Source organism: Phoxinus phoxinus (genome assembly GCF_949152265.1).
Source record: "Phoxinus phoxinus genome assembly, chromosome: 4".
Classification (NCBI taxonomy): Eukaryota; Metazoa; Chordata; class Actinopteri; order Cypriniformes; family Leuciscidae; genus Phoxinus; species Phoxinus phoxinus.
In genome coordinates, this window is record NC_136879.1 from 18492410 (window position 1) to 18518814 (window position 26405).

At 40.5% G+C, this 26405-nt stretch overlaps 1 protein-coding gene across 4 annotated transcripts; it reads right to left on the bottom strand.

Moving 5' to 3' along the window:
* Nucleotides 1-422: 422 nt before the first annotated feature.
* Nucleotides 423-26023, bottom strand: gal3st2 (galactose-3-O-sulfotransferase 2). Of its 4 annotated transcripts, none has more exons than XM_079609835.1 (7): nt 25878-26023; nt 25447-25670; nt 25271-25337; nt 24941-25169; nt 20619-20729; nt 18672-19323; nt 423-3774 (listed from the first exon to the last, which is right to left on the bottom strand). In XM_079609835.1, the coding sequence occupies exons 4-7, from the start codon at nt 25012-25014 to the stop codon at nt 2911-2913; spliced, it is 1701 nt and encodes a 566-aa protein (XP_079465961.1). In that variant the 5' UTR covers nt 25015-25169; nt 25271-25337; nt 25447-25670; nt 25878-26023; the 3' UTR covers nt 423-2910. The 4 variants fall into 4 exon arrangements, with proteins under 4 accessions (XP_079465961.1, XP_079465963.1, XP_079465962.1 ...); XM_079609837.1 differs by having other exon boundaries at nt 25447-25600; nt 25878-25984; XM_079609836.1 differs by lacking the exon at nt 25447-25670 and having other exon boundaries at nt 25878-25984.
* Between the last annotated feature and the right edge of the window lie 382 nt (nt 26024-26405).

Here is a 26405-nt window from a genome sequence, read left to right on the forward strand (position 1 = left end):
TCTCGCACTATACGTCACCGTTGCTCGTGTGTGTGCAAAACACTCAGGCATGACGGCATAACGTTACGATTATAACGTAAGTCTATAGAAAAAATGACAGACGTTGGCTTCATTCATTGAGTGAAAAGGTATGACGTCACATGTGCGCCTTTTCGGTTTAATTACGTATTTTCAGTCTTATACCTCAACAGTTTTACATCAAACTGCGACTTTCTTGACTTTAAAATTTATCTTTTAAATTGACAAACATCATATGTGTAATTCAGGGCACAATTCAAACGAGATCAAAATATTTTGTTGCCTCTCGCCATTGACTACCATACAATATTTTTCCGAAATAAGGTCCCATGGAGGTCAACCGGAAGGGGAGGGACTTAGGCTCTCTATATTAGCGCCCATTATCGTCATGTTTTTTTTTTTTTCTAAATGCGCGCTGTAGTTTTGTCGTCTGCCGCTTTAAATGCTTGTGCTCTTAGAGGCAGGATGGATTTTGATTCGCTCGCTGTCAATGTTTTATCCTTCATCTTCTGGGGGGTCATTTTCTGGGGCTAAAAATTTTTTATTTTGAAAATGATTCCTTTCTCTGTGCCATTGTCGTTAGATGATGCTTTTTATTTAGATTTTTTAGAAATCTTTGTCGTCATCTTTATAGTTATCATTCTAGGTGTAAATGGGCCAAGGCTTTTAATGACAAAACAATATATTGAGACAAAACTAAAAACAAGTATCTTGACTTTTAGACTTGGATCATATATAGTTAATGTGATGAACTACATGTGGTCACATAATGCACATAATCTATGATTCCACACAGAACCTTTTACATCCATGGAACCTTTCCATTACTATTTAAAAAGTTCTTCACACTAAGAAAAAAATATGTTATTTTAATAATTGTTCACTGAAAGGTTCTTTGGGGAACCAAAATGGTTCAGGCATCACTGCCAAAACCCCCGTTTGGAATCTTTATTTATGTAAACTGACTTACATTAACACCAATTAATTCTGAAAAAAAAGTTCTAGTATGATTTGTTTGCAGACTTGATAGTTTAACTAATACAATAAAGTTCATACATTTTGCTTATTTTGGGGCTTTTTGTCTTCATTTATAGGACAGTAAAATGCAGACTGGAAAGTGAGAGACAGGGAAATAGGATCAGGACACGACAGGTCAGACTCAAACCTGAGCCAACAGCATGTGCACAATATGCCACAGCTCTGACAAACTCATGCATTTTTAAGTTTGTGTCCTCGATGTCAAAATATTTTTGAGGGCGCTGTATTTCTGAGACAGTTCAGAAAGTCACTGGAAATAGCACCAAAAAAACAAGAAAAAAGAAAAAGAGAGAAACTCATTCGATGTATTTTGCATTAGGCTCTGATTCATGCGTCTGAAATTGTCAGACATTTCCATATTTAACAACAAATCAATTTGAAAAGCCACATGGTACAAAAATAAATAGCTAGATTTAGAAAGATTATATCCAAGTTATTTACAACACTGCTGTCACAGTTCAATTTCCAATTAGTGCTGAAACATTGATTATGTAAGACGGATAAAGTATGTGTTTGGCTTTTGCAAAAGTTAAATCTAGTTGAACTAGGTTTTAGTTCAACTAGATTTATACTTTTGCAAAGGCCAAACACATACTTTATCCGTCTTATATAATCTTCTGACTCATATTGGAAACCTGAACCTTTGGTTTTAGAGAATGTTTGTGGTACAGAAAGTTTAGCATTTCCCAAAACGCACAAAACAGCTGAAAAGACTTAACAAACCAGTCTAAAAATGGGAAGTAATAAAAAACAATGTTATCAGAATATAATCTTATCCGATTAGAAAGTGCAATCAAGGGAAACAAGTCTTACTTTGTCTTCTAAGACAGTGAATCACACTTGATTATTATTGTCTCACAGAATAATCCTATCCTGTGATATTTTAAGAACCAAAATGATCAAGTATCAGGTATGGTTTTGCTGGAGGATAAAGCATAAATACGCCGTTAGATGTCATTCATATGCAGAAACAATATTTGAATCAATAGATACTCAATATTTTTAATTTACTTAAAAAACAACAACATTGTCATGTGGACAATCAGTCATTACTGATACTGACACACCTTGCTTGGTTTCAATACGGATATCGCTGAAAGTAATGATAACTTGAAATCTAGTAAATTATTCAGATTTAGATTTTTTTCAAAACTTGTCTTTTTGATCAATTTATCAAAAGAACTGGATCTTTCATTCAAGCGCTGGACTAAACTGATCTGTTACCATGACCGTCCTTAGGGTGGAGCAACCAGTGCGATTGCACCGGGCCCCGTGCTTTAGGGCCCCCGCGTGAACGCCGCTTCCTCTATCCTGCACTGGGCCCCGCCTTATGTTTGGGACGGCACTGACCGCTACTCTGAGAAGTTTTGCGTCATTTAAATCCAGTCATTTCAACAGGAATCTATGTGATCAGGAGTGGAATCAGTGAGGCCGAAAACACAGAATTCTTCCACGTTGACGGACAGAAAGCTGCTCGGTTTAAGCGTGTGTGAGCTGTGCTTCAGACATTTTTTGGCCCTGCAAAATCTCTGCAATATCTTCATTTCTGACTGCTCCTCTGAGTTAACCAATTCTGTTCAGAATTCTCATCAAGTAATTCATCTCAACGAAGCGGATTCTTGTGGTTCCTTATGTACGTTTGAGTTTATAGCGCGTTCCTGTGTGCTATTTTTATCTGAATTTCCTGTTATTTCTTTATTCGTATGATGTTTGGTTACACTGTGTACTTCAAAACTGTCTTGTCTCTCACTGTGAACAACAGAGTTAGCCAAAACGTGTAAGCTATGTTCATCCGCAATGGCTGTATTTGTATTGTTTGTCACTGCTATGTGCACACTTGTCTCAATATTGCGTTTAACAGCTCTGTGCATTGCACTGTTTCTGGAGGCCGCAATCTTTTTTTGCGGCAGCGACACGAGCGGCCGCCAGCTGAGGGAACTGTTTGGTGTACAAGCCTGACGTGTACTGCAGTTCAGGTGTAATCAACCTCTGACAAAGCCGAAAAGTGTCATTATTTAACCCCGGTCGGAGGTTATAACCTTGAATAACTGCTGCACCATATTGAAACGGCTTTAATGATGAATCCTTGACCTGCGCAGGATCAACTGCCCCTCCTCCCTGTAAACACATTTGCTCAAGCTTCACCCTCTTTGCCCTCAGAAGCTCTACTTCCCGTTGGAGCTTCGTCCGTCCGAGTGTGGAGTCTATGCGTTTCCAGAAAGTGGCATTAAAGTGCTGGTACAATCGCCAGTCTAGTGAATTCCACTGTTTTACCCGCTCTGCGGTCTCTGCGCTTAAGGGTCGGCGAGAGCGCTCACTGCGACTGTTGAGGCGGAAAGACGAAATATCATCCAGTGACCAGCAGAGGGCGTGTTTTAGAAGCACCAGCGATTCATCGAAATACTCCGAGATGAGGATCAGCGGGAAGTCGCGTTCCACGGCAGTGATGACCTCGGCGCTACGCCTGTCTAGATCGGTGTCGTTAACTGGCGCTGTATTATCCAGACCGAAGTCAAAGGTCAAAATGTTACGTGCATAGTGGTTATTAGGCACAGAGGTGTTGTAGCTCCGCCCACCCTGGATCAGGAACTCGTCAAGGCTTTTGACGACACGGAACGCCGGGATCGCTTTGTAGTAAACAAACAGGGATTCCATCATCGCCACCGGATTCCGAAGAATGGAGAAGTAGAATGTGTCCTTAGGCATCAACTTCCTCACCTGAATGTCAGAAAGATATAAAGACAATGAGCTTATAAAAAAAAAAAAAAAAAAAAACAATTTTAAGAAATTTTGACCTCTTGCTCTTTGTCAAAGACAGATAAACATATCCCGCTTAACTGAAGTTCCATCACAGAATGCAATCTCCATGCAATCAGTGCAAATGTCCTCTAAATCATTCGGATCTGCAGCTGCCTACATCAATCTAGCACTGGGTGATTTGTCTTCCTCTTGAAAATTAAAATAGTCAGTTGTTTCAAATGATTTATGTGCTTGCCAAGTTGTCTACGCACATTCAGGATTGCATTCACAACACAGAGAGTCTTGAAAAAATTGCAAACTTCTTCACCTCAAATGTGCTTAATGGTAAATGCTTAACCCTCTGGGGTGCTGTAAAAAACACACACAAAAAAACAAACACTTGGCACTTGCTGTGTGAACACACAAAAAAAAAAAAAAAATCATGGACATGACTTGAAAAGGTTAAATGGTCCTGAAAAATAGTCACTCTTGTATTGTTCACAGTCAAAAATGGCCGCATTGGAAAAGAATGGGAGATTAATTAAATTTATTGGAAACGTTTTGTGCTGCGCCCAAACAAATTCTTACTGAAAGCTATTTTTTTTGGAGCTCTCAACATACATTTTGGAACACAGCTTGTTTAGATTTATGGCTTAGATTTTTCTAGGTTTTGTAAAATATGTATTTCATATAAAAAATGTAAATGGTATTTTTGTGCATCTTTCATAATAAATGTAAAATGTAATAACCTTTTTTTCAAGTTAACTTTTATAAAATTAATAAGCAATTATCTGCCAGGTGTCATCTTTAAAGAAGAGACCAAACTTAAGTCTGTGCTCCAAAGCATTCAAGATTTATGACAGTTTAAGTTGGAAATTTAATTTTCAGGTTCATGCTCAAAAGGTGAACAAATGGATTATAACTACTGCATACATATAATTTTTGACCGACAAGTGAACAGTACCAGAGGGTTAAACAATTACATATCAATATAATATTATAAAAATACAGAATAATAAATAAAAAGTGACATAAAAAAGGCTTTACTTTTTATTTGGAGTCTGCTCCATCTGTTCTCTAACTTCAGTCGATTAAAATCTCACATAATGCCATTTATTTAATCAAAAACAGTGTCCATATGCTCTGCATGTTTTTTGCCTTGTGCTGCACAAACCAGACTCATAATAAAAAGCAATGGTTACATTCTCCTTATTCCATGTGTATATAATATTATGAAATATGCATTTTATTAGGGCCCAAGCCTTGAAAAGGCGAAGGCCCTATTGTTTTTCTTCGGATTATTCTTCTTTATTATTTATTAGGGCCCAAGCCTTGAAAAGGCGAAGGCCCTATTGTTTTTCTAAGGATTATTATTCTTCTTCTTCTTCTTTATTATTATTAGGGCCCAAGCCTTGAAAAGGCGAAGGCCCTATTGTTTTCCTCCGGATTATTCTTCTTAACTATTATTTATTAGGGCCCAAGCCTTGAAAAGGCGAAGGCCCTATTGTTTTCCTCCGGATTATTATTATTATTATTATTATTATTATTATTATTATTATTATTATTATTATTATTATTTTTCTTACGACTATTCGGGCACTTTTGGGTCTCTTAACGTGCTCAAAAACTCTTGAAACTTTGCACACGGGTCGGAACCCGCGGCCATTAGGGCCGGACTGAAGCTGGTACCCGGGCGTGGCAGGGGGGCTCGACAGCGCCCCCTGGAACGCGGTCCGAAAACTTGGTCCATAAATCAAACACGCTTGCGTGTAATAATATGAAACTCGGTACACTTATAGATCTCATCGGTTCATATATCCTTCGTGCTCTGACTTTTTACCCCAGCCCAACAGGAAGTCGGCTATTTGGCGTAGTTTAAAAAACACATGCAATGGAATTTAAAATACTCCTCCTAGAAAATTCAACCAATCACCACGAAACTCGGTGTGCATGAAGTCAAGACATTGAGGATGAAAAATTGCCAGGGGATTTTTGATATCTCGAACGGTTTGGCCGTGGCGAGGAAACGAATTTATGGCGAATATTGGAAACAGGAAGTGTGTTATAACATCCTCATACATTAACTGATCTTGATGAAACTTCAGCAGTGTGTTCGCTGTAAGAGGCCGATCACATGGATGTGACTATTGTGAGTCAAAGTTATAGCGCCACCAACTGGCAGCAGGAAGTGTGTCACTTTCAAAATGCTTTAAAATCACCCTCTTATTTTTACCCGATTTGCTTCAAACTTTATGTGTATAATGTAAACACACGGCAGATGTAGACCTGTGAAAGGATTATTGATATCTTAAATACTGTTGCCATGGCAACGCAGCAAACTTTAATATTCTTTTTTAAAGTTTTTGAGACTCTTAGCATGCTTGAAATTGCATGAAACTCGACAGACACTTTACATTTATTGCCTAGTACACTTGTGCAAAGTTTCAGAAACGGGCGTGGTAAGGGGCTCAGTAGCGCCACCTTTAGTCAAAAATGGAGTATTAGTTTTACCTACAGTAACAAAAATCGGTATTTATATTTATCTCCCCGAGCCGGACAACTTTCTAATTTACAGTCATTAGCTCCGACCAACAGGAAGTCAGATATTTTGGTTTGAATGTGATTTGATGGGAATTTTGCCAGTCTCTCTCAGTGTCTGTGTGTGTGAGAGAGGAGGGGGGCTTTATTTTAACCCTTTCTCTGCTGTGTGGGACTTCTCGGGCACTTTTGGGGCCCTTAACGTGCTCGAAAACTCTTGAAACTTTGCACACAGGTCAGAACCTGCGGCCATCAGGGCCGGGCTGAAGCTGGTACCCGGGCGTGGCAGGGGGGCTCAACAGCGCCCCCTTTAACGGGGTCCGAAAACTTGGTCCATATATCAAACTGAATATTGCATGAATTAGTATGAAACTCGGTACACATATAGATCTCATCGGGCCGAACAACTTTCGTGCTCTAAGTTTTACGCCAGCCCAACAGGAAGTCGGCTATTATGGGTTGTATGAAAACGCACGCCCCTGGAATTTTATATACTCCTCCAAGAAATGTAATTTGATCTTCACCAAACTCGGTCAGCATGAAGTCAAGACATTAAGGATGCTAAATTGCGGACGGATTTTTGATATCTCGAATGGTTTGGCCGTGGCGAGGAAACGAAGTTATGGCGAGAAAAGAAAAACACAAAGTGTTATAACGTCTTCATACATTTATTGATCTTGATGAAACTTCAGCAGTGTGTTTGTTGTAAGAGGGCTATCACATGGATGTGACTATTGTGAGTCAAAGTTATAGCGCCACCAACTGGCAGCAGGAAGTGTGTTACTTTCAAGATACTTTTGACTAAAGTGGGGGGGTTATTTTTACCTACAGTCACAAAACTCGGTCTGTATATTATGCTTATCGATCCGGACAACTTTCTCTTTTACAGTCATAAGCTCCGACCAACATGAAGTCAGATATTTTGGTTTGAATGTGGTTTTGTCTCTCTCTGACAGAGTTCCCCCTGCCATTCTCTCTGTGTGTGTGGGGGGGAGGGGGGGGGAGGGGGGGAGGGGGGGGGAGGGGGGGAGGGGGGGGGAGGGAGGGAGGGGGGGGGGGAGGGAGGGAGGGCACACACACAGACAGCCCCCCCCCCCCTTTTCTGTGTGTGTTTGGAGGGGAGCAGAAAGACTCACACTGATACAAGCTCTAAAGCAGAATTCTTCTCGACAGTCAAAGCGGGGTTACGTTATTGCCCGTCGTGCACAGGAACCCGAAAGGCAACGGGGGTGGCGGCTTTATATATATATATATATATATATATATATATATATATATATATATATATATATATATATATATATATATATATATATATATATATATATATATATATATATATATATATAAATAAATATAGCTGCAAGCAGCGATGGAGGGCCCAAGCCGGTGGCAGCGCCAGCCCGGTGCCTTTAGTGTAACTAAAGGCACCAGGGTGGCGGTGCCACCGGCTTGGGCCCGTAATCGCTGCTTGCAGCTATATTTATTTATATATATATATATATATATATATATATATATATATATATATATATATATATATATATATATATATATATATATATATATATATATATATATATTTATTATTATATTACTACCTTTTGGGCACTTTTGGGGGCCTTAACGTGCTCAAAAACTCTTGAAACTTTGCACAAATGTCAGAACCCGCGGCCATTAGAGCCGGACTGAAGCTGGGACCCGGGCGTGGCAGGGGGGCTCGACAGCGCCCCCTGGAACGCGGTCCGAAAACTTGGTCCATAAATCAAACACGCTTGCGTGTAATAATATGAAACTCGGTACACTTATAGATCTCATCGGTTCATATATCCTTCGTGCTCTGACTTTTTACCCCAGCCCAACAGGAAGTCGGCTATTTGGCGTAGTTTAAAAAACACATGCAATGGAATTTAAAATACTCCTCCTAGACGATTCAACCAATCACCACGAAACTCGGTGTGCATGAAGTCAAGACATGGAGGATGAAAAATTGCGAGGGGATTTTTGATATCTCGAACGGTTTGGCCGTGGCGAGGAAACGAATTTATGGCGAATATTGGAAACAGGAAGTGTGTTATAACATCCTCATACATTAATTGATCTTGATGAAACTTCAGCAGTGTGTTTGTTGTAAGAGGCCGATCACATGGATGTGACTATTGTGAGTCAAAGTTATAGCGCCACCAACTGGCAGCAGGAAGTGTGTCACTTTCAAAATGCTTTGAATTCACCCTCTTATTTTTACCCGATTTGCTTCAAACTTTATGTGTATAATGTAAACACACGGCAGATGTAGACCTGTGAAAGAATTATTGATATCTTAAATACTGTTGCCATGGCAACGCTTTAAACTGTTATATTCTTTTTGGGTGCATTTGAGGCTCTTAACATGCTTCAAATTGCATGAAACTCAACATGCATATCAGATTTATTAGGTACTAGGTATGTGTGAAGTTTCAGAAACGGGCGCGGTGGAGGGGCTCAGTAGCGCCACCTTTAGTCAAAATTGGGGTATTAGTTTTACCTACAGTAACAAAAATCGGTATCTATATTTATCTCCCCGAGCCGGACAACTTTCTAATTTACAGTCATTAGCTCAGACCAACAGGAAGTCAGATATTTTGGTTTGAATGTGATTTGATGGGAATTTTGCCAGTCTCTCTCAGTGTCTGTGTGTGTGAGAGAGGAGGGGGGCTTTATTTTAACCCTTTCTCTGCTGTGTGGGACTTCTCGGGCACTTTTGGGGCCCTTAACGTGCTCGAAAACTCTTGAAACTTTGCACACAGGTCAGAACCTGCGGCCATCAGGGCTGGGCTGAAGCTGGTACCCGGGCGTGGCAGGGGAGCTCAACAGCGCCCCCTTGAACGTGGTCCGAAAAACTTGGTCCATATATCAAACACGTTTGCATGTAATAATATGAAACTCGGTACACATATAGATTTAATCGGGCCGAACAACTTTCGTGCTCTAAGTTTTACGCCAGTCCAACAGGAAGTCGGCTATTATGGGCTGTATGAAAATGCATGCCCCTGGAATTTGATATACTCGTCCAAGAAAAATTATCCTATCGCCACCAAACTCGGTCAGCATGAAGTCAAGACATTGAGGACGGTAAATTGCGGACGGATTTTTGATATCTCGAACGGTTTGGCCGTGGCGAGGAAACGAAGTTATGGCGAGAAAAGAAAAACACAATGTGTTATAACGTCTTCATACATTTATTGATCTTGATGAAACTTCAGCAGTGTGTTTGTTGTAAGAGGGCGATCACATGGATGTGACTATTGTGAGTCAAAGTTATAGCGCCACCAACTGGCAGCAGGAAGTGTGTTACTTTCAAGATACTTTTGACTAAAGTGGGTGGGTTATTTTTACCTACAGTCACAAAACTCGGTATGTAAATTGTGCTTATCGATCCGGACAACTTTCTCATTTACAGTCATTAGCTCCGACCAACAGGAAGTCAGATATTTTGGTTTGAATGTGGTTTTGTCTCTCTCTGACAGAGTTCCCCCTGCCATTCTCTGTGTGTGTGTGTGTGTGTGTGTGTGTGTGTGTGTGTGTGTGTGTGTGTGTGTGTGTGTGGGGAGGGAGGGAGGGCACACACACAGACAGCCCCCCCCCCTTTTCTGTGTGTGTTTGGAGGGGAGCAGAAAGACTCACACTGATGCAAGCTCTAAAGCAGACTTCTTCTCGACAGTCAAAGCGGGGTTACGTTATTGCCCGTCGTGCACAGGAACCCGAAAGGCAACGGGGTGGCGGCTTTTTATATATATATATATATATATATATATATATATATATATATATATATATATATATATATAAATAAATATAGCTGCAAGCAGCGATGGAGGGCCCAAGCCGGTGGCAGCGCCAGCCCGGTGCCTTTAGTGTAACTAAAGGCACCAGGGTGGCGGTGCCACCGGCTTGGGCCCGTAATCGCTGCTTGCAGCTATATTTATTATTATTTTACTACCTTTTGGGCACTTTTGGGGGCCTTAACGTGCTCAAAAACTCTTGAAACTTTGCACAAATGTCAGAACCCGCGGCCATTAGGGCCGCGCTGAAGCTGGGACCCGGGCGTGGCAGGGGGGCTCGGCAGCGCCCCCTGGAATGGGATTCAAAAACATGTCCATATATCAAACACGCTTGCATGTAATAATATGAAACTCGGTACACATATAGATCTCATCGGGCCGAACAACTTTCGTGCTCTAAGTTTTACGCCAGTCCAACAGGAAGTCGGCTATTATGGGCTGTATGGAAACGCATGTTCTGGCATTTGAAACACTTCTCCCAGAGAATTCATCCGATGACCACGAAACTCGGTGTGCATGAAGTCAAGACATGGAGGATGCTAAATTGCGGACGGATTTTTGATATCTCGAACGGTTTGGCCGTGGCGAGGAAACGAATTTATGATTAAAAAAGGATGCATAAAGTGTGTTATAACTTAGTTATAGTTTTACCTACAGTTACAAAACTCAGCGTGTGTTTTGATCTTATCAAGCCGAACAACTTTCTAATTTACAGTCATTAGCTCCGACCAACAGAAAGTCAGATATTGTGGTTTGAATGTGAATTGTGTCTCTCTCTGTCTCTCTGGCATTCTGTGTGTGTGTGTCTGTCTGTGTGGGGTGGGGAGGGGAGGGGGGATCTGTGTATGTGTGTGTGTGTGAGGAGGGGGGCTAGTTTAGTTTAACCCTTTCTCTGCTGTGTGCAAAATCTCGGGCACTTTTGGGGCCCTTAACGTGCTCGAAAACTCTTGAAATTTTGCACACAGGTCAGAACCCGCGGCTGAAGCTGGTACCCGGGCGTGGCAGGGGGGCTCGACAGCGCCCCCTGGAATGGGATTCAAACACTTGTCCGTATATCAAACACGCTTGCATGTAATAATATGAAACTCGGTACACATTTAGATCTCATCGGGCCGAACAACTTTCGTGCTCTAAGTTTTACGCCGGCCCAACAGGAAGTCGGCTATTGTGGGTGGTATGAAAACGCATGCCCCTGGAATTTGAAACACTCTTTCTAGAAAATTCATCCAATCGCAACCAAACTCGGTCAGCATGACGTCAAGACATTGAGGATACTAAATTGCTGACGGATTTTTGATATCTCGAACAGTTTGGCCGTGGCGAGGAAACGAAATTATGGCGAGAAAAGAGAAACACGATGTGTTATAACGTCTTCATACATTAATTGATCTTGATGAAACTTCAGTAGCGTGTTTGTTGTAAGAGAGCGATCACATGGATGTAACTAATGTGAGTCAAAGTTATAGCGCCACCAACTGGCAGCAGGAAGTGTGTTACTTTTGACAAAAGTGGGTGTGTGTGTGTGTGTGTGTGTGTGTGTGTGTGTGTGTGTGTGTGTGTGTGTGTGTGTGTGTGTGTGTGTGTGTGTGTGTGAGTGTGTGTGTCTGTCTCACCAGTTACAGATTAAACACGCAAGAGCTTCGATTCTTCACCTTAGACAGACTCAAAATGGACAGCACTGGACGGGTCTCAGATTACAAGGAAAACTAGCATTACTTCAGTTTGCCGACCATTCAGTGTCTCACTCTGTCCTGACAAACCCTTCAATCTCAGACGATATTCTAATATTCATGATTAAAGCAAGATTACAGTGTCTTCCAACGAAGTACAATTTGGCAACATGGTATCCATCAAAGCATGAACCCTACTGTATACTACACCCAACTCAGCAGGAACATGAAACAGTTGCTCACATACTAAACGGATGTTACAACTATAAAGGACTGTATGTGGCCAGACATGACCGTTTGGTTGATCTGGTTGCAAAGGACTTGCTCAAGGTAAACTGTGGACATGATAGTAAGATTTACAAGCATAGCACTGTACAATTTAACTGGTTTCATCATAACGCATCTGACAGTGATTACTTTAAAAATATCCCAAATACTCCTGACATTGTATTTGTAAATGAGGTTATGAGATCTGTGTGTGTGTTTGAGGTGGGCTGCAGTTTTGACCTGTATATGGATACTTGCTACTATTCCAAACTATTGAAATATCAACCACTGGTAGATCGCATTCACCAACTTGGATATAATTGTAAATTAATCATTCTGGTATTTGGAAGTTTAGGCCATGTCCATAAGAATGTGATCATGGGGATGCAGTTAGGGGGGCTGCAAAAAAAGGAGGCAAAAAGGATTGCAAAATTCTGTTCTGTCTCAGCCACCATCGGGAGCATGCAGATATGGAGACGGAGATGTTTCGTTTATCCTTAATGTGTTGAGTAGTGTTATAAAGGTGCCTGTACAAGTGTGTGAGCCATGAACTGTAGATCTGTCACCTTGTCATAGACCGTTCCCAGAGTATTTGGATCTTGTTTTCTTATGTAATGTCTTTCAGATCCAAATAAAAGTATTCAAATGTGTGTGTGTCTGTGTGGGGAGGGGAGGGAGGGCACACACACACATAGACAGCCCCCCCTGTGTGTGTCTGTGTGGGGAGGGGAGGGAGGGCACACACACAGACAGCCCCCCTGTCTGTGTGTGTGGGGAGGGGAGCAGAAAGACTATGAACAATTGTGCCATCTAGTGTTTTATACTATGTATAAATGTGTTTTTTATTTTAAACAAGTGTTTTAAAGTACACTTATTTCAATTAATGATATGCTGCATTTTTATGTATATTTAAACATTATCAAAGTTAGGATGTCATTTTTTTAGTTTCAAAACTTATCTGTCTCTGTCTCCCTTTGGCTGTCATTACCCTCCCCTCACTCCCACAGTCTCATTACTCTATTATTTCTTTCTGTATCAAATAATATTACCATAAACAAAAAGTTTGAGTTTCTTTTTCAATCAATGTATTATGTGTAACTTAAAAATAAGCAGATTAAACAGATATGTTTGAGGGCAAGACATGAAAACGATGAAATATAATATAGTATTAGTAAAAGAGTGCAGTATAGGGTTGGATGAATCAGATAAATAACATATTTTGTTAAAAAAACATTTGGTTTAATAAAATCGAGTGATACATAGGGCTATATTGCCCCCTCGACAGTCAAAGCGGGTTACGTTATTGCCCGTCGTGCACAGGAACCCGAAAGGCAACGGGGTGGCGGCTTTTATATATATATATATATATATATATATATATATATATATATATATATATATATATATATATATATATATATATATATAAATAAATAAATAAATATAGCTGCAAGCAGCGATGGAGGGCCCAAGCCGGGGGCAGCGCCAGCCCGGTGCCTTTAGTGTAACTAAAGGCACCAGGGTGGCGGTGCCACCGGCTTGGGCCCGTAATCGCTGCTTGCAGCTATATTTATTTATTTATATATATATATATATATATATATATATATATATATATATATATATATATATATATATATATATATATATATATATATATATATTTAGGGCCCAAGCCTTGAAAAGGCGAAGGCCCTATTGTTTTCCAAAGGATTATTCTTTATTCTTTATAATTATTATTTTACTACCTTTTGGGCACTTTTGGGGGCCTTAACGTGCTCAAAAACTCTTGAAACTTTGCACAAATGTCAGAACCCGCGGCCATTAGAGCCGGACTGAAGCTGGTACCCGGGCGTGGCAGGGGGGCTCGACAGCGCCCCCTGGAACGCGGTCCGAAAACTTGGTCCATAAATCAAACACGCTTGCGTGTAATAATATGAAACTCGGTACACTTATAGATCTCATCGGTTCATATATCCTTCGTGCTCTGACTTTTTACCCCAGCCCAACAGGAAGTCGGCTATTTGGCGTAGTTTAAAAAACACATGCAATGGAATTTAAAATACTCCTCCTAGAAAATTCAAACAATCACCACGAAACTCGGTGTGCATGAAGTCAAGACATGGAGGATGAAAAATTGCGAGGGGATTTTTGATATCTCGAACGGTTTGGCCGTGGCGAGGAAACGAATTTATGGCGAATATTGGAAACAGGAAGTGTGTTATAACATCCTCATACATTAACTGATCTGGATGAAACTTCAGCAGTGTGTTCGCTGTAAGAAGCCGATCACATGGATGTGACTATTGTGAGTCAAAGTTATAGCGCCACCAACTGGCAGCAGGAAGTGTGTCACTTTCAAAATGCTTTGAATTCACCCTCTTATTTTTACCCGATTTGCTTCAAACTTTATGTGTATAATGTAAACACACGGCAGATGTAGACATGTGAAAGAATTATTGATATCTTAAATACTGTTGCCATGGCAACGCTTTAAACTTTTATATTCTTTTTGGGTGCATTTGAGGCTCTTAACATGCTTCAAATTGCATGAAACTCAACATGCATATCAGATTTATTAGGTACTAGGCATGTGTGAAGTTTCAGAAACGGGCGCGGTGGAGGGGCTCAGTAGCGCCACCTTTAGTCAAAAATGGGGTATTAGTTTTACCTACAGTAACAAAAATCGGTATTTATATTTATCTCCCCGAGCCGGACAACTTTCTAATTTACAGTCATTAGCTCCGACCAACAGGAAGTCAGATATTTTGGTTTGAATGTGATTTGATGGGAATTTTGCCAGTCTCTCTCAGTGTCTGTGTGTGTGAGAGAGGAGGGGGGCTTTATTTTAACCCTTTCTCTGCTGTGTGGGACTTCTCGGGCACTTTTGGGGCCCTTAACGTGCTCGAAAACTCTTGAAACTTTGCACACAGGTCAGAACCTGCGGCCATCAGGGCTGGGCTGAAGCTGGTACCCGGGCGTGGCAGGGGAGCTCAACAGCGCCCCCTTGAACGTGGTCCGAAAAACTTGGTCCATATATCAAACACGTTTGCATGTAATAATATGAAACTCGGTACACATATAGATTTAATCGGGCCGAACAACTTTCGTGCTCTAAGTTTTACGCCAGTCCAACAGGAAGTCGGCTATTATGGGCTGTATGAAAATGCATGCCCCTGGAATTTGATATACTCGTCCAAGAAAAATTATCCTATCGCCACCAAACTCGGTCAGCATGAAGTCAAGACATTGAGGACGCTAAATTGCGGACGGATTTTTGATATCTCGAACGGTTTGGCCGTGGCGAGGAAACGAAGTTATGGCGAGAAAAGAAAAACACAATGTGTTATAACGTCTTCATACATTTATTGATCTTGATGAAACTTCAGCAGTGTGTTTGTTGTAAGAGGGCGATCACATGGATGTGACTATTGTGAGTCAAAGTTATAGCGCCACCAACTGGCAGCAGGAAGTGTGTTACTTTCAAGATACTTTTGACTAAAGTGGTGGGGTTATTTTTACCTACAGTCACAAAACTCGGTCTGTATATTGTGCTTATCGATCCGGACAACTTTCTCATTTACAGTCATTAGCTCCTACCAACAGGAAGTCAGATATTTTGGTTTGAATGTGGTTTTGTCTCTCTCTGACAGAGTTCCCCCTGCCATTTTCTCTGTGTGTGTGTGTACACACACAGACAGCCCCCCTTTTCTGTGTGTGTTTGGAGGGGAGCAGAAAGACTCACACTGATGCAAGCTCTAAAGCAGACATCTTCTCGACAGTCAAAGCGGGGTTACGTTATTGCCCGTCGTGCACAGGAACCCGAAAGGCAACGGGGTGGCGGCTTTTTATATATATATATATATATATATATATATATATATATATATATATAAATATAGCTGCAAGCAGCGATGGAGGGCCCAAGCCGGTGGCAGCGCCAGCCCGGTGCCTTTAGTGTAACTAAAGGCACCAGGGTGGCGGTGCCACCGGCTTGGGCCCGTAATCGCTGCTTGCAGCTATATTTATATATATATATATATATTTATTATTATATTACTACCTTTTGGGCACTTTTGGGGGCCTTAACGTGCTCAAAAACTCTTGAAACTTTGCACAAATGTCAGAACCCGCGGCCATTAGAGCCGGACTGAAGCTGGGACCCGGGCGTGGCAGTGGGGCTCGACAGCGCCCCCTGGAACGCGGTCCGAAAACTTGGTCCATAAATCAAACACGCTTGCGTGTAATAATATGAAACTCGGTACACTTATAGATCTCATCGGTTCATATATCCTTCGTGCTCTGACTTTTTACCCCAGCCCAACAGGAAGTCGGCTATTTGGCGTAGTTTAAAAAACACATGCAATGGAATTTAAAATACTCCTCCTAGACGATTCAACCAATCACCACGAAACTCGGTGTGCATGAAGTCAAGACATGGAGGATGAAAAATTGCGAGGGGATTTTTGATATCTCGAACGGTTTGGCCGTGGCGAGGAAACGAATTTATGGCGAATATTGGAAACAGGAAGTGTGTTATAACATCCTCATACATTAATTGATCTTGATGAAACTTCAGCAGTGTGTTCGTTGTAAGAGGCCGATCACATGGATGTGACTATTGTGAGTCAAAGTTATAGCGCCACCAACTGGCAGCAGGAAGTGTGTCACTTTCAAAATGCTTTGAATTCACCCTCTTATTTTTACCCGATTTGCTTCAAACTTTATGTGTATAATGTAAACACACGGCAGATGTAGACCTGTGAAAGAATTATTGATATCTTAAATACTGTTGCCATGGCAACGCTTTAAACTGTTATATTCTTTTTGGGTGCATTTGAGGCTCTTAACATGCTTCAAATTGCATGAAACTCAACATGCATATCAGATTTATTAGGTACTAGGTATGTGTGAAGTTTCAGAAACGGGCGCGGTGGAGGGGCTCAGTAGCGCCACCTTTAGTCAAAAATGGGGTATTAGTTTTACCTACAGTAACAAAAATCGGTATCTATATTTATCTCCCCGAGCCGGACAACTTTCTAATTTACAGTCATTAGCTCCGACCAACAGGAAGTCAGATATTTTGGTTTGAATGTGATTTGATGGGAATTTTGCCAGTCTCTCTCAGTGTCTGTGTGTGTAAGAGAGGAGGGGGGCTTTATTTTAACCCTTTCTCTTCTGTGTGGGACTTCTCGGGCACTTTTGGGGCCCTTAACGTGCTCGAAAACTCTTGAAACTTTGCACACAGGTCAGAACCTGCGGCCATCAGGGCTGGGCTGAAGCTGGTACCCGGGCGTGGCAGGGGAGCTCAACAGCGCCCCCTTGAACGTGGTCCGAAAAACTTGGTCCATATATCAAACACGTTTGCATGTAATAATATGAAACTCGGTACACATATAGATTTAATCGGGCCGAACAACTTTCGTGCTCTAAGTTTTACGCCAGTCCAACAGGAAGTCGGCTATTATGGGCTGTATGAAAATGCATGCCCCTGGAATTTGATATACTCGTCCAAGAAAAATTATCCTATCGCCACCAAACTCGGTCAGCATGAAGTCAAGACATTGAGGACGGTAAATTGCGGACGGATTTTTGATATCTCGAACGGTTTGGCCGTGGCGAGGAAACGAAGTTATGGCGAGAAAAGAAAAACACAATGTGTTATAACGTCTTCATACATTTATTGATCTTGATGAAACTTCAGCAGTGTGTTTGTTGTAAGAGGGCGATCACATGGATGTGACTATTGTGAGTCAAAGTTATAGCGCCACCAACTGGCAGCAGGAAGTGTGTTACTTTCAAGATACTTTTGACTAAAGTGGGTGGGTTATTTTTACCTACAGTCACAAAACTCGGTATGTAAATTGTGCTTATCGATCCGGACAACTTTCTCATTTACAGTCATTAGCTCCGACCAACAGGAAGTCAGATATTTTGGTTTGAATGTGGTTTTGTCTCTCTCTGACAGAGTTCCCCCTGCCATTCTCTGTGTGTGTGTGTGTGTGTGTGTGTGTGTGTGTGTGTGTGTGTGTGTGTGTGTGTGTGTGTGTGTGTGGGGAGGGAGGGAGGGCACACACACAGACAGCCCCCCCCCTTTTCTGTGTGTGTTTGGAGGGGAGCAGAAAGACTCACACTGATGCAAGCTCTAAAGCAGACTTCTTCTCGACAGTCAAAGCGGGGTTATGTTATTGCCCGTCGTGCACAGGAACCCGAAAGGCAACGGGGTGGCGGCTTTTTATATATATATATATATATATATATATATATATATATATATATATATATATATAAATAAATATAGCTGCAAGCAGCGATGGAGGGCCCAAGCCGGTGGCAGCGCCAGCCCGGTGCCTTTAGTGTAACTAAAGGCACCAGGGTGGCGGTGCCACCGGCTTGGGCCCGTAATCGCTGCTTGCAGCTATATTTTATTTTTTACAACCCACAGCATTTTAGCGCTTCTTTTCAAACCCTTCACTTTTAACATCATGAATCGTTCTTTTATTCATCTAATCCTGCAACAACTTTAGGGTGCATGCTTTGGTATATCTCTCTCATGAGAGTAATGTGCTCTCAGACTGACCTCTTGTGAGCTGAACCTCATATGATTGCACAGGATGTGGAACTCTTTCACGCTGCGAGTCCTGACACCCTCCACAAAGTGTGCTGCAAAGAATGTTGGGTAAAATAACTGGCTGTGCATGTTCAGCGGCAAGGCAAACGTCAAGTTATGGCTGTCCCCGTAACGATAGAGAATGTTCAATATGGTGCTGCTGGCAGTCTTGTGAGTCTTGAGGAAGACAATGTGGTTTTTGGGTTGACACGTGCTAGCTTCGGATTTTAATGTATATTTATCAGTATCGTTATCAGAGGGTGGTGGTTTTTGAATTTCTGGGTCATTTTCGTCGATAACTGGCTGGTGCTGAAATTGTTTAGCCACTTCTTGGTCAAGCAAGAGTTTGTTCGGTTCTATTGCTGGAACTGCTTTGGTAATGCTGGTAAGCTTTTTTCTTGCAATCTCCAAGACTTGGTCCCTTTTCTCTTCTAAATGAGGGTTTACGCTCTCGCCTCTTCTCTGTATGAAATAATGCTGGTCGACTGGTTCCTCAACAATGGCTGGTGAGACAGACCAAAGGTTTCGTAGATTTTCCCAGTCTATGCGTTTCACAGGTCTGTGGATCCCTGCAGGCATCCTGACCAGCTGTTCACTCACAAGTTTCAAAACCTTGGAACTCCTAAACGAGAGAGAAAAAGAAAATGTTTAGATATTGACCCTAATGGAACCTACTCCAGGTTGATACAGTTGACCATTCAATCTTTTATTGATACATTAAATAGATAGGTTGGAGTTTCAGGGATGGCATTTTGTAACTGTGATGTTCCACAGGGCTCCCTGTTGAGACCAATTCTGTTTTCAATTTATGTTACCTCTTGGGTCCGTAATCCGGAAACATCACATACAGTACATTTTCACTGCTATGCAGATGATTTACAGTTTTATACTTGTCGCTGTGATATAATGATCTGACAAGCTTAGATGTTATCCAATCATGCTTAGCAGATATATGAAAAAAACTGGATGGTTTGTAATTCTCTGCAATGGAATACTGATAAAACGGAAGTTGAGATAATCGGTCAGGGCTCTAATAAAAGTCAGGTTGAGTCAGCTCTTAAATATAAGATGTTCCCCAATTTCCCGCTGTAGTGAAAAATGTGGGTATTTACTTTGATACCATTTGAATTTTAAATATTATGTCAAGAAGTTGGTTCAGTCAAGCTTTTATCAGTTAAGAAATATTGCCAAGATGAGACCTATTGATTTTAAGATAATATTATTATTGACAAAGCACTACATGGTTTGGTGCCTAAGTATTTAGTGGAGCTTTTAAGACCTTATGAAACAGTTAGAGGTCTCAGATCTGCTAGTCATTGTTTGTTGGCTGTTCCAAGATAAAGATCCAGAACAAAATGAGTCAGAGCCTTTGCAGTGAAGGCTCCAATATTATGGAATAGCATGCCAGTGGATGTTAGATTCGCGACATCTGTGCCTGTATAAAAATAAATAAAAGAAAGCTCCTTTAAAAATGTATTTGTATAGACTTGTATTACTTTGTGTCTTTTGTGTTTTTAGATCTTTTGTTTTATGTAGTATTTTGTGTTCGTTTTATTATGTAGCCCTGTTTGTATATTTTGTAAAACTCATGTCTTTTTACCTGTCTTTTTTTACCTTTTGTAAAGCACTTTGTGCTATGTAGCTTTAAAAGTGCTATTTAAATAAAGTTACCGTAATTGTTATTTAATAGTATTATTAGACCATGGAATAGTGATTTTGAGTGAGACAGTGATATACCAGTAAGTGGTGGGATATTTTTGTAATAAAATGTTATCTCAGTGAGCTTTTATTATATTTTACACATGTGCACTAAGGTGATTAAAGCGTTTTTCTATGTGTCAGTGTGGACGAGGATCTGTTTTCAAATTTCTCCTCTCTGGATTCATGTAGACGCATGAATTTTAAAACTTGCTTAACCTGGCCTGTCGGACCACTCCCAGCATCTGCAGCGCCACGCAGAGGACCGTCAGGACCATCAGAGTGAACCACATAAAACGCAGGCGACTGCAACACGCGACTCTCACACACCTGTAAACACAGTTCAGAAAGAACCACAGGTTAATAAACAACAACAAAATACAACAAAGAGAAACAAAGTGAATGCAAGTTCGATACATGCACAGCTTAGCTGAACAGTCGACAGACGATAAGTTCTGTAAATGTGAGGATTTAAGCAGAGCGAGAGATCATTTGAAAAGAGTTGGGTAGTAGAATATAACCATTGTGGTCAGTGACGCAAACATTGGCATCGCAATAATACCAAGTTTGCCTTTGAACATGCCCTTGATCTCAAGAAATAGTGACAAAGGAGTGTCTAAGTGTTTAGTGTACAGAACACTTTGGGTAAAGAGCATCTAAATGGTAAGTCAATAAAGAGTCACTGTTGGTTTACAGTAAAACAATTAAACTATACACTCTTTGTCAGGTTTACAATTCTGTTCTATTGACTTTTAGTTTGTTCCCATTTCTTTTGTTCATCATTGGCTGCCATGATTTTTGATTAGCTGGTGTATAAATATATATATATATATATATATATATATATATACATATACAGACAGGAAGACAAGACAAAGAGGCCACACTGTCGGTCAATGTCCTGACACACACACACGATGCACAGAAAGATGCAAAGAAAGATGCACGCCAATATCGTGCGCACAGACAGTGCGCCCGAATAAAGCTCTTTCGCGCTTGAACGAACAACACACATTTATGCCAAAATGACTCACTGCTACTGCTATTGACTAAAGAACTTTTGTAGCTCTAATAAGGATTCATCTAGATTTTATTTATAATTTATGCAGTGCAGATTGTTTGATAACTTTATTCAATTTCTGTATATTGACAGACAGACATGAGCAATGTCACTTGTTACTCCACTAAATAGAGTACAGTACGCACTATGGGTATCTGGCTCACAGTGACCATAACACTGGAGGAGGTCCAGGAAGATACCCACGCACCATCCATGCCATTGCAGCCCTACCTGCCACTAATCCTCCATTGGACCTCACAAAACCATAGCTAGAACACACACTCGCCACGGATCATGAGCCCACCACAGACCTAGAGCAAGAGCCTATTCCCGCAACAGACCCCTTGCCAGAGGCCACGTCCATTCTGGAGCTCCCAGTCTGACCAATATGCGAGTTGTCCCCATTTCCGTTCCAGTGGGAACTTTAGTGGAGTTGGAAGGTTCGGAATAGTGTCCAACCCATTCTCCAACTTAAAGGTCTGTTCTTCCCCACTTGGATTTTAATTTTTATTCCCATTATTTTCCAAATGGCTCTGCTCCTCGTCTCCTCCTTTTGTCGACTCCACCATGGACTCTTTCTCCAATTTCCCCCATGGATTTTTACTAACATTTCTCCTTGGAATTTCCTCCCATTTCCCCATGGACTCTTTGTCTGGTACTATCTTTGTTTACCGAAGCGGTTACACGTTTTAGCCCCTGAATTTACTCCTTGTGTTTCCTGCTTTAGATTATCTTCACTTTGTTTATAAACTAAAGTATAGCTCCTCCTTTCCTCTTTGCTATCTGCACTGTGGCACTTCTTCCCTCACAGATATCACTGAAATATTAAAAACCTCTTGTTCTTTAGAACGGTCTTTTCTTCAATGAAACCTGAAAAAGTAGGCTATCAGTTTCCACAAAAAATATTAAGAAACACAACTAAACTGTTTTCAACATTGATAAGAAATGGTTTTGAGAATCGAATCAGCATATTAGAATGATTTATGAAGGATCATGTGACAATGAAGACTGGAGTAATTATGCTTAGCGTCTCAGGAATAAATTACATTTTTACATATATTAAAATATTTTGATCTTTAAAATTATATACACACACACCATCAAATGTTTGTCATGCTATAAATATTAAATTCCTTACATTTCAAAATTGAGCAGGTTGTTTTCAGCTTGATGCTTGTGCCCTACTGGTTGCTCCTTTTCTTAAAGCAGAATATCTTATACTTGGCTCGAAGGTCTGCATTTGCAATGGGTTCACCTTAAGGGACTTCTCTTTTTCTCTCCCTTCTTGCCTCCTCCTGTGTTTTTATTTGGCCACAGCATAAATCGCTTGGTTTGAGTCATGTTACAGATCAGCATAAATGAATTACAGACAGTCATTTGCCAGGTTAAAATTAGACTGCTGCTGTCATTGACTGCATTTTCATCAACACACACACGCACACAATGAGAGAGAGAGAGAGAAAGAATGTTTTGCCTCTAACCAAGGAAACCACACTATGCTGAAACAGCAGTCCTGAAATTCTAAACTCCAGCTAAACTTTTCAAGATCCGAGTCAATTCACAAAAGGCAGTACAAATTATATTCAGGCAACAGACTGCTTTTCTGTACAATGACAGCTTTAATACATTCTAAAATATATCAAACTACTGTCTCTTTGCCCAATTAATTTTTTTGTCTTCAACACAAAAGCACAAGAGATCCAGTTCAAGGTTCATGCATTAGCTTAAATTTAATACAATTTTGTTGTCCAAATTGAGATCCTGTTTGAAAGTGGGTTTAGATAAAACAATAAAGGTTGCAAAGCTAAACATATTTTCTTACAAAATAAAGTCATCATGCACATTTAATTTATCAAAAGATGAATGAATAAGTAAGGTAAACATATTTAAACAATTCGTATGGCATGCTTGAAATCCTCGAATGAGAACAGCCTGTTCATCTCTCTAAAAGATTAGATGAACTCATGAACAAGTGCATAGTTCAAACTGTGTATAAGCAATGGCTGGAATATAAAGAATTATAGTATGTTTCATTTTTAAACAATATACACAAGCATGTTTAAAGTACTGAATATAATCAACATGGTTTTGACCTAAAGAACGCACTCATTGTTTTTTCTTCCTCCATAACAATGATTCGGTGACGGCTGTGGTCACACAGACAGAAACAGAAAAACATGCAAACATGAGGAAAAAATTAAAACTCTTTAACAAAACGCCCGTGTTACCTCAGGCTATATAGAAACATCTGGAATAGAGAGTTTAGCCTCTTCTCTTGTCACATATGCACAAAAGACACATGCACACCAGTTTTCCATAATTATTCAAGTTATAGAGGCAAATAAAAAAATTAAACATCTTCCATAAGAGAAGTTATCAAATTATGCATACATTAACCACAAACAGTTTTAATATCTTCTAAACATGGTTGAAGCCTATTGGTTCAACAGACTTTAGATGCATATGAAGCATTGATTTAGATTAAAATGTAGTAGGCTATTGAATATCATAAATAAATAAACAAACCGGTAACACTTTAGATCACAGTTTTCATGTCACTTTTTTATTGTTTACTAAGTAATTTGGCAATTCACTTAACATAACGATTGAACCTCCAGGCAGCTTTTGTACACTGGGAACTTTTGAACTGTTTCAAGTGCCTCAAAATCTTTATTTTATGATGAACATATTGGGTTTTATTTAAAACGTATAGGTTTAGAGAACTTTAGGCCTCCACTTTGAAAGGTCTTTTTGTAAATGTTCTCCAGAGGGAATCTGAGAAACTCCAAATGCGTCTCAAGTATCTTTTTTCAATTTTGAAGTGTATAATTCACTTGTTATTGTAAACCTAACCAACAGTAACATGATCCCATTCCCTTTAAATGTCAAGTCTGACCTAATGAAGTTGGACTGTTTTCTCTTAAGCAGACATAGGCCAAATGAATCTGTAAAGCTATAACAGACCTGAAGTGTGGTTCTGATATGAACGAACTGCAAAAGCCACTTTTTTTGAAACTGTAGGCTATACATATTGCTGATTAAATACATTACATCAACTTGAAAACGTAGACAAGCGAATTATTCAACACGTTTAACGAGTTTTTAATACCCATGGCATTAAATAATACTAAAATTCTCTGACATTCCAATTCGAATGAGACCGAATGAAACTCGACTCGGTTCGTTGAAACCCAATAAACTAAGCGGTGAGGATTTTTTCAGGAGAAACGCGCGCATCACACTTCTCGCGCCGGAATAATTCATCAAGCTCGCATGCGAGATGGAGAGAAGCGACCGTTATTAATCCAGCGCAGCTCGCGCATCCGGCGGGAACATAGCCTACCGTCGCGCTTTCACACACGACACTCTCGTTTAAATGTCACTCAAACTCTCCATTTACCTTTACGAAGACAGTAACTACGAGTCTTTCTAAGGAAAAACTTACAATGAAGCATTGTGGAATCTTAAAGAGTTCACTTACGTGGTCCATGGTGAGGCGGTCCGCCAGGGAAATGCTCTCCGCTCTCGGCCCGCGATTCTCTGAGGAGGGAGCATGTCGCTCGCCTATACCGGAGTCGACGACCCCGATAACCACCCCCAGCGGACCTCGGACCCCCGGAGTCGTCAAACGCTCCGCCGAACTCGTGAAACACTGCTATCCGTCCCTCGGGTCCACCGGTGGGACTCCTCCCGCTAACGACGGGTTGGGTCTGAGGGAAAGAGAGAGAGAAAAGGGAGCGAGTGACAGATAAAGAGAGCTTCAAGTGGCGAAGTGCTATGACATAAAAGGTAGGTTTTAACATGTCCTTACAATAAAGAATGCAGAAACCACGTCCTGAAGTTTAAGGAACAGTCCCAAAAGCTTTCACAGTCTTGTTCTTATATTTGAGACACAAGCAATGATGTCAATACTAATGAAAACGGACATAATCCATGCCTGTCTTACTGTGATCCTATAATACTGAGTTCATTACAGACTGAGCACACCTGTCTCTCTCCTCTCTCTCTCTCTCTCTCTCTCTCTCTCTGATTGCCCCGATGTCATTGGAGGAGAGCAAGAAGTATAATACAGTCTATGTGCCCTTGTTGTTCTTCCCTGATGAGGGAACTTGATGCCGAGACTCTGAGCACTTTGTGACTGCTTGGAGCACAAAGGTATCTTTGTGTCAAGATACTGTAATACCAGGGGAGCAGCAGGTAAAAAAAGAAGACTAGAGCAGCATACAAGAAAGAGAAGGGGAATTGCAAAGTGAGCAAAGCGTGGAGGTTCTCAGTGTATACTGAATATCTTTGTCCTTTATTTAGAGTGATTTTAAAGTCAGACTTCTTTCTTTCCCTCCACCAGATGCTTAGCAGAAAATTATTTTAAAATAATATATATATATATATAACATGTTATTTAGATTAAGTATTGTCACCGGCTGGTTGCAGCAGAGATGAAACGGGATCTAAGTGCAGCAACTTCATTCAAAAAACAGACTCAGGATTATGAACAGAACATCAAACTTAACGCAACGTAAATACCAAAGACCTGAAAGAAACACTGCTCAAATAGACAGCAACTGAGGAGCTAATTAATAAGACACACCTGAACAGAACTAACAATCAATTAGAAACCATATTGACAAACAGGGAGAGACAACTCAATTAACAGACTGACACACAACCTAAAAACATGCAGACATGAGCGGAACAGATCAAACACAAACTCTAAAGTGAACAAACAAACACAAACCGTAACAAATCAAATTTGCTGTGTCATTCAGAGACTTATGGGAACACGCTTTCACTATACATTATAAGTAGATTTTCCCCTTATAAAAACAGTTTTTAACAATGCTGCAATGTATGATCTTGTTGAATATAAAAAATTATATATTATTTAGAAATTCATACTTTTTACTTCCAAAAACCAGAACTGCAAGTATCAACAGCTGAATAATACT

Coding starts and splice junctions, on each gene's coding strand:
- gal3st2 (XM_079609835.1), bottom strand. CDS start 25,014: ATGCTCCCTCCTCAGAGAATCGCGGGCCGAGAGCGGAGAGCATTTCCC. Junction 19,324..20,618: donor GGAGTGGTCCGACAGGCCAG/GTTAAGCAAGTT, acceptor TCTCTCGTTTAG/GAGTTCCAAGGTTTTGAAAC. Junction 3,775..18,671: donor TGAGGTTCAGCTCACAAGAG/GTCAGTCTGAGA, acceptor TCTGACATTCAG/GTGAGGAAGTTGATGCCTAA.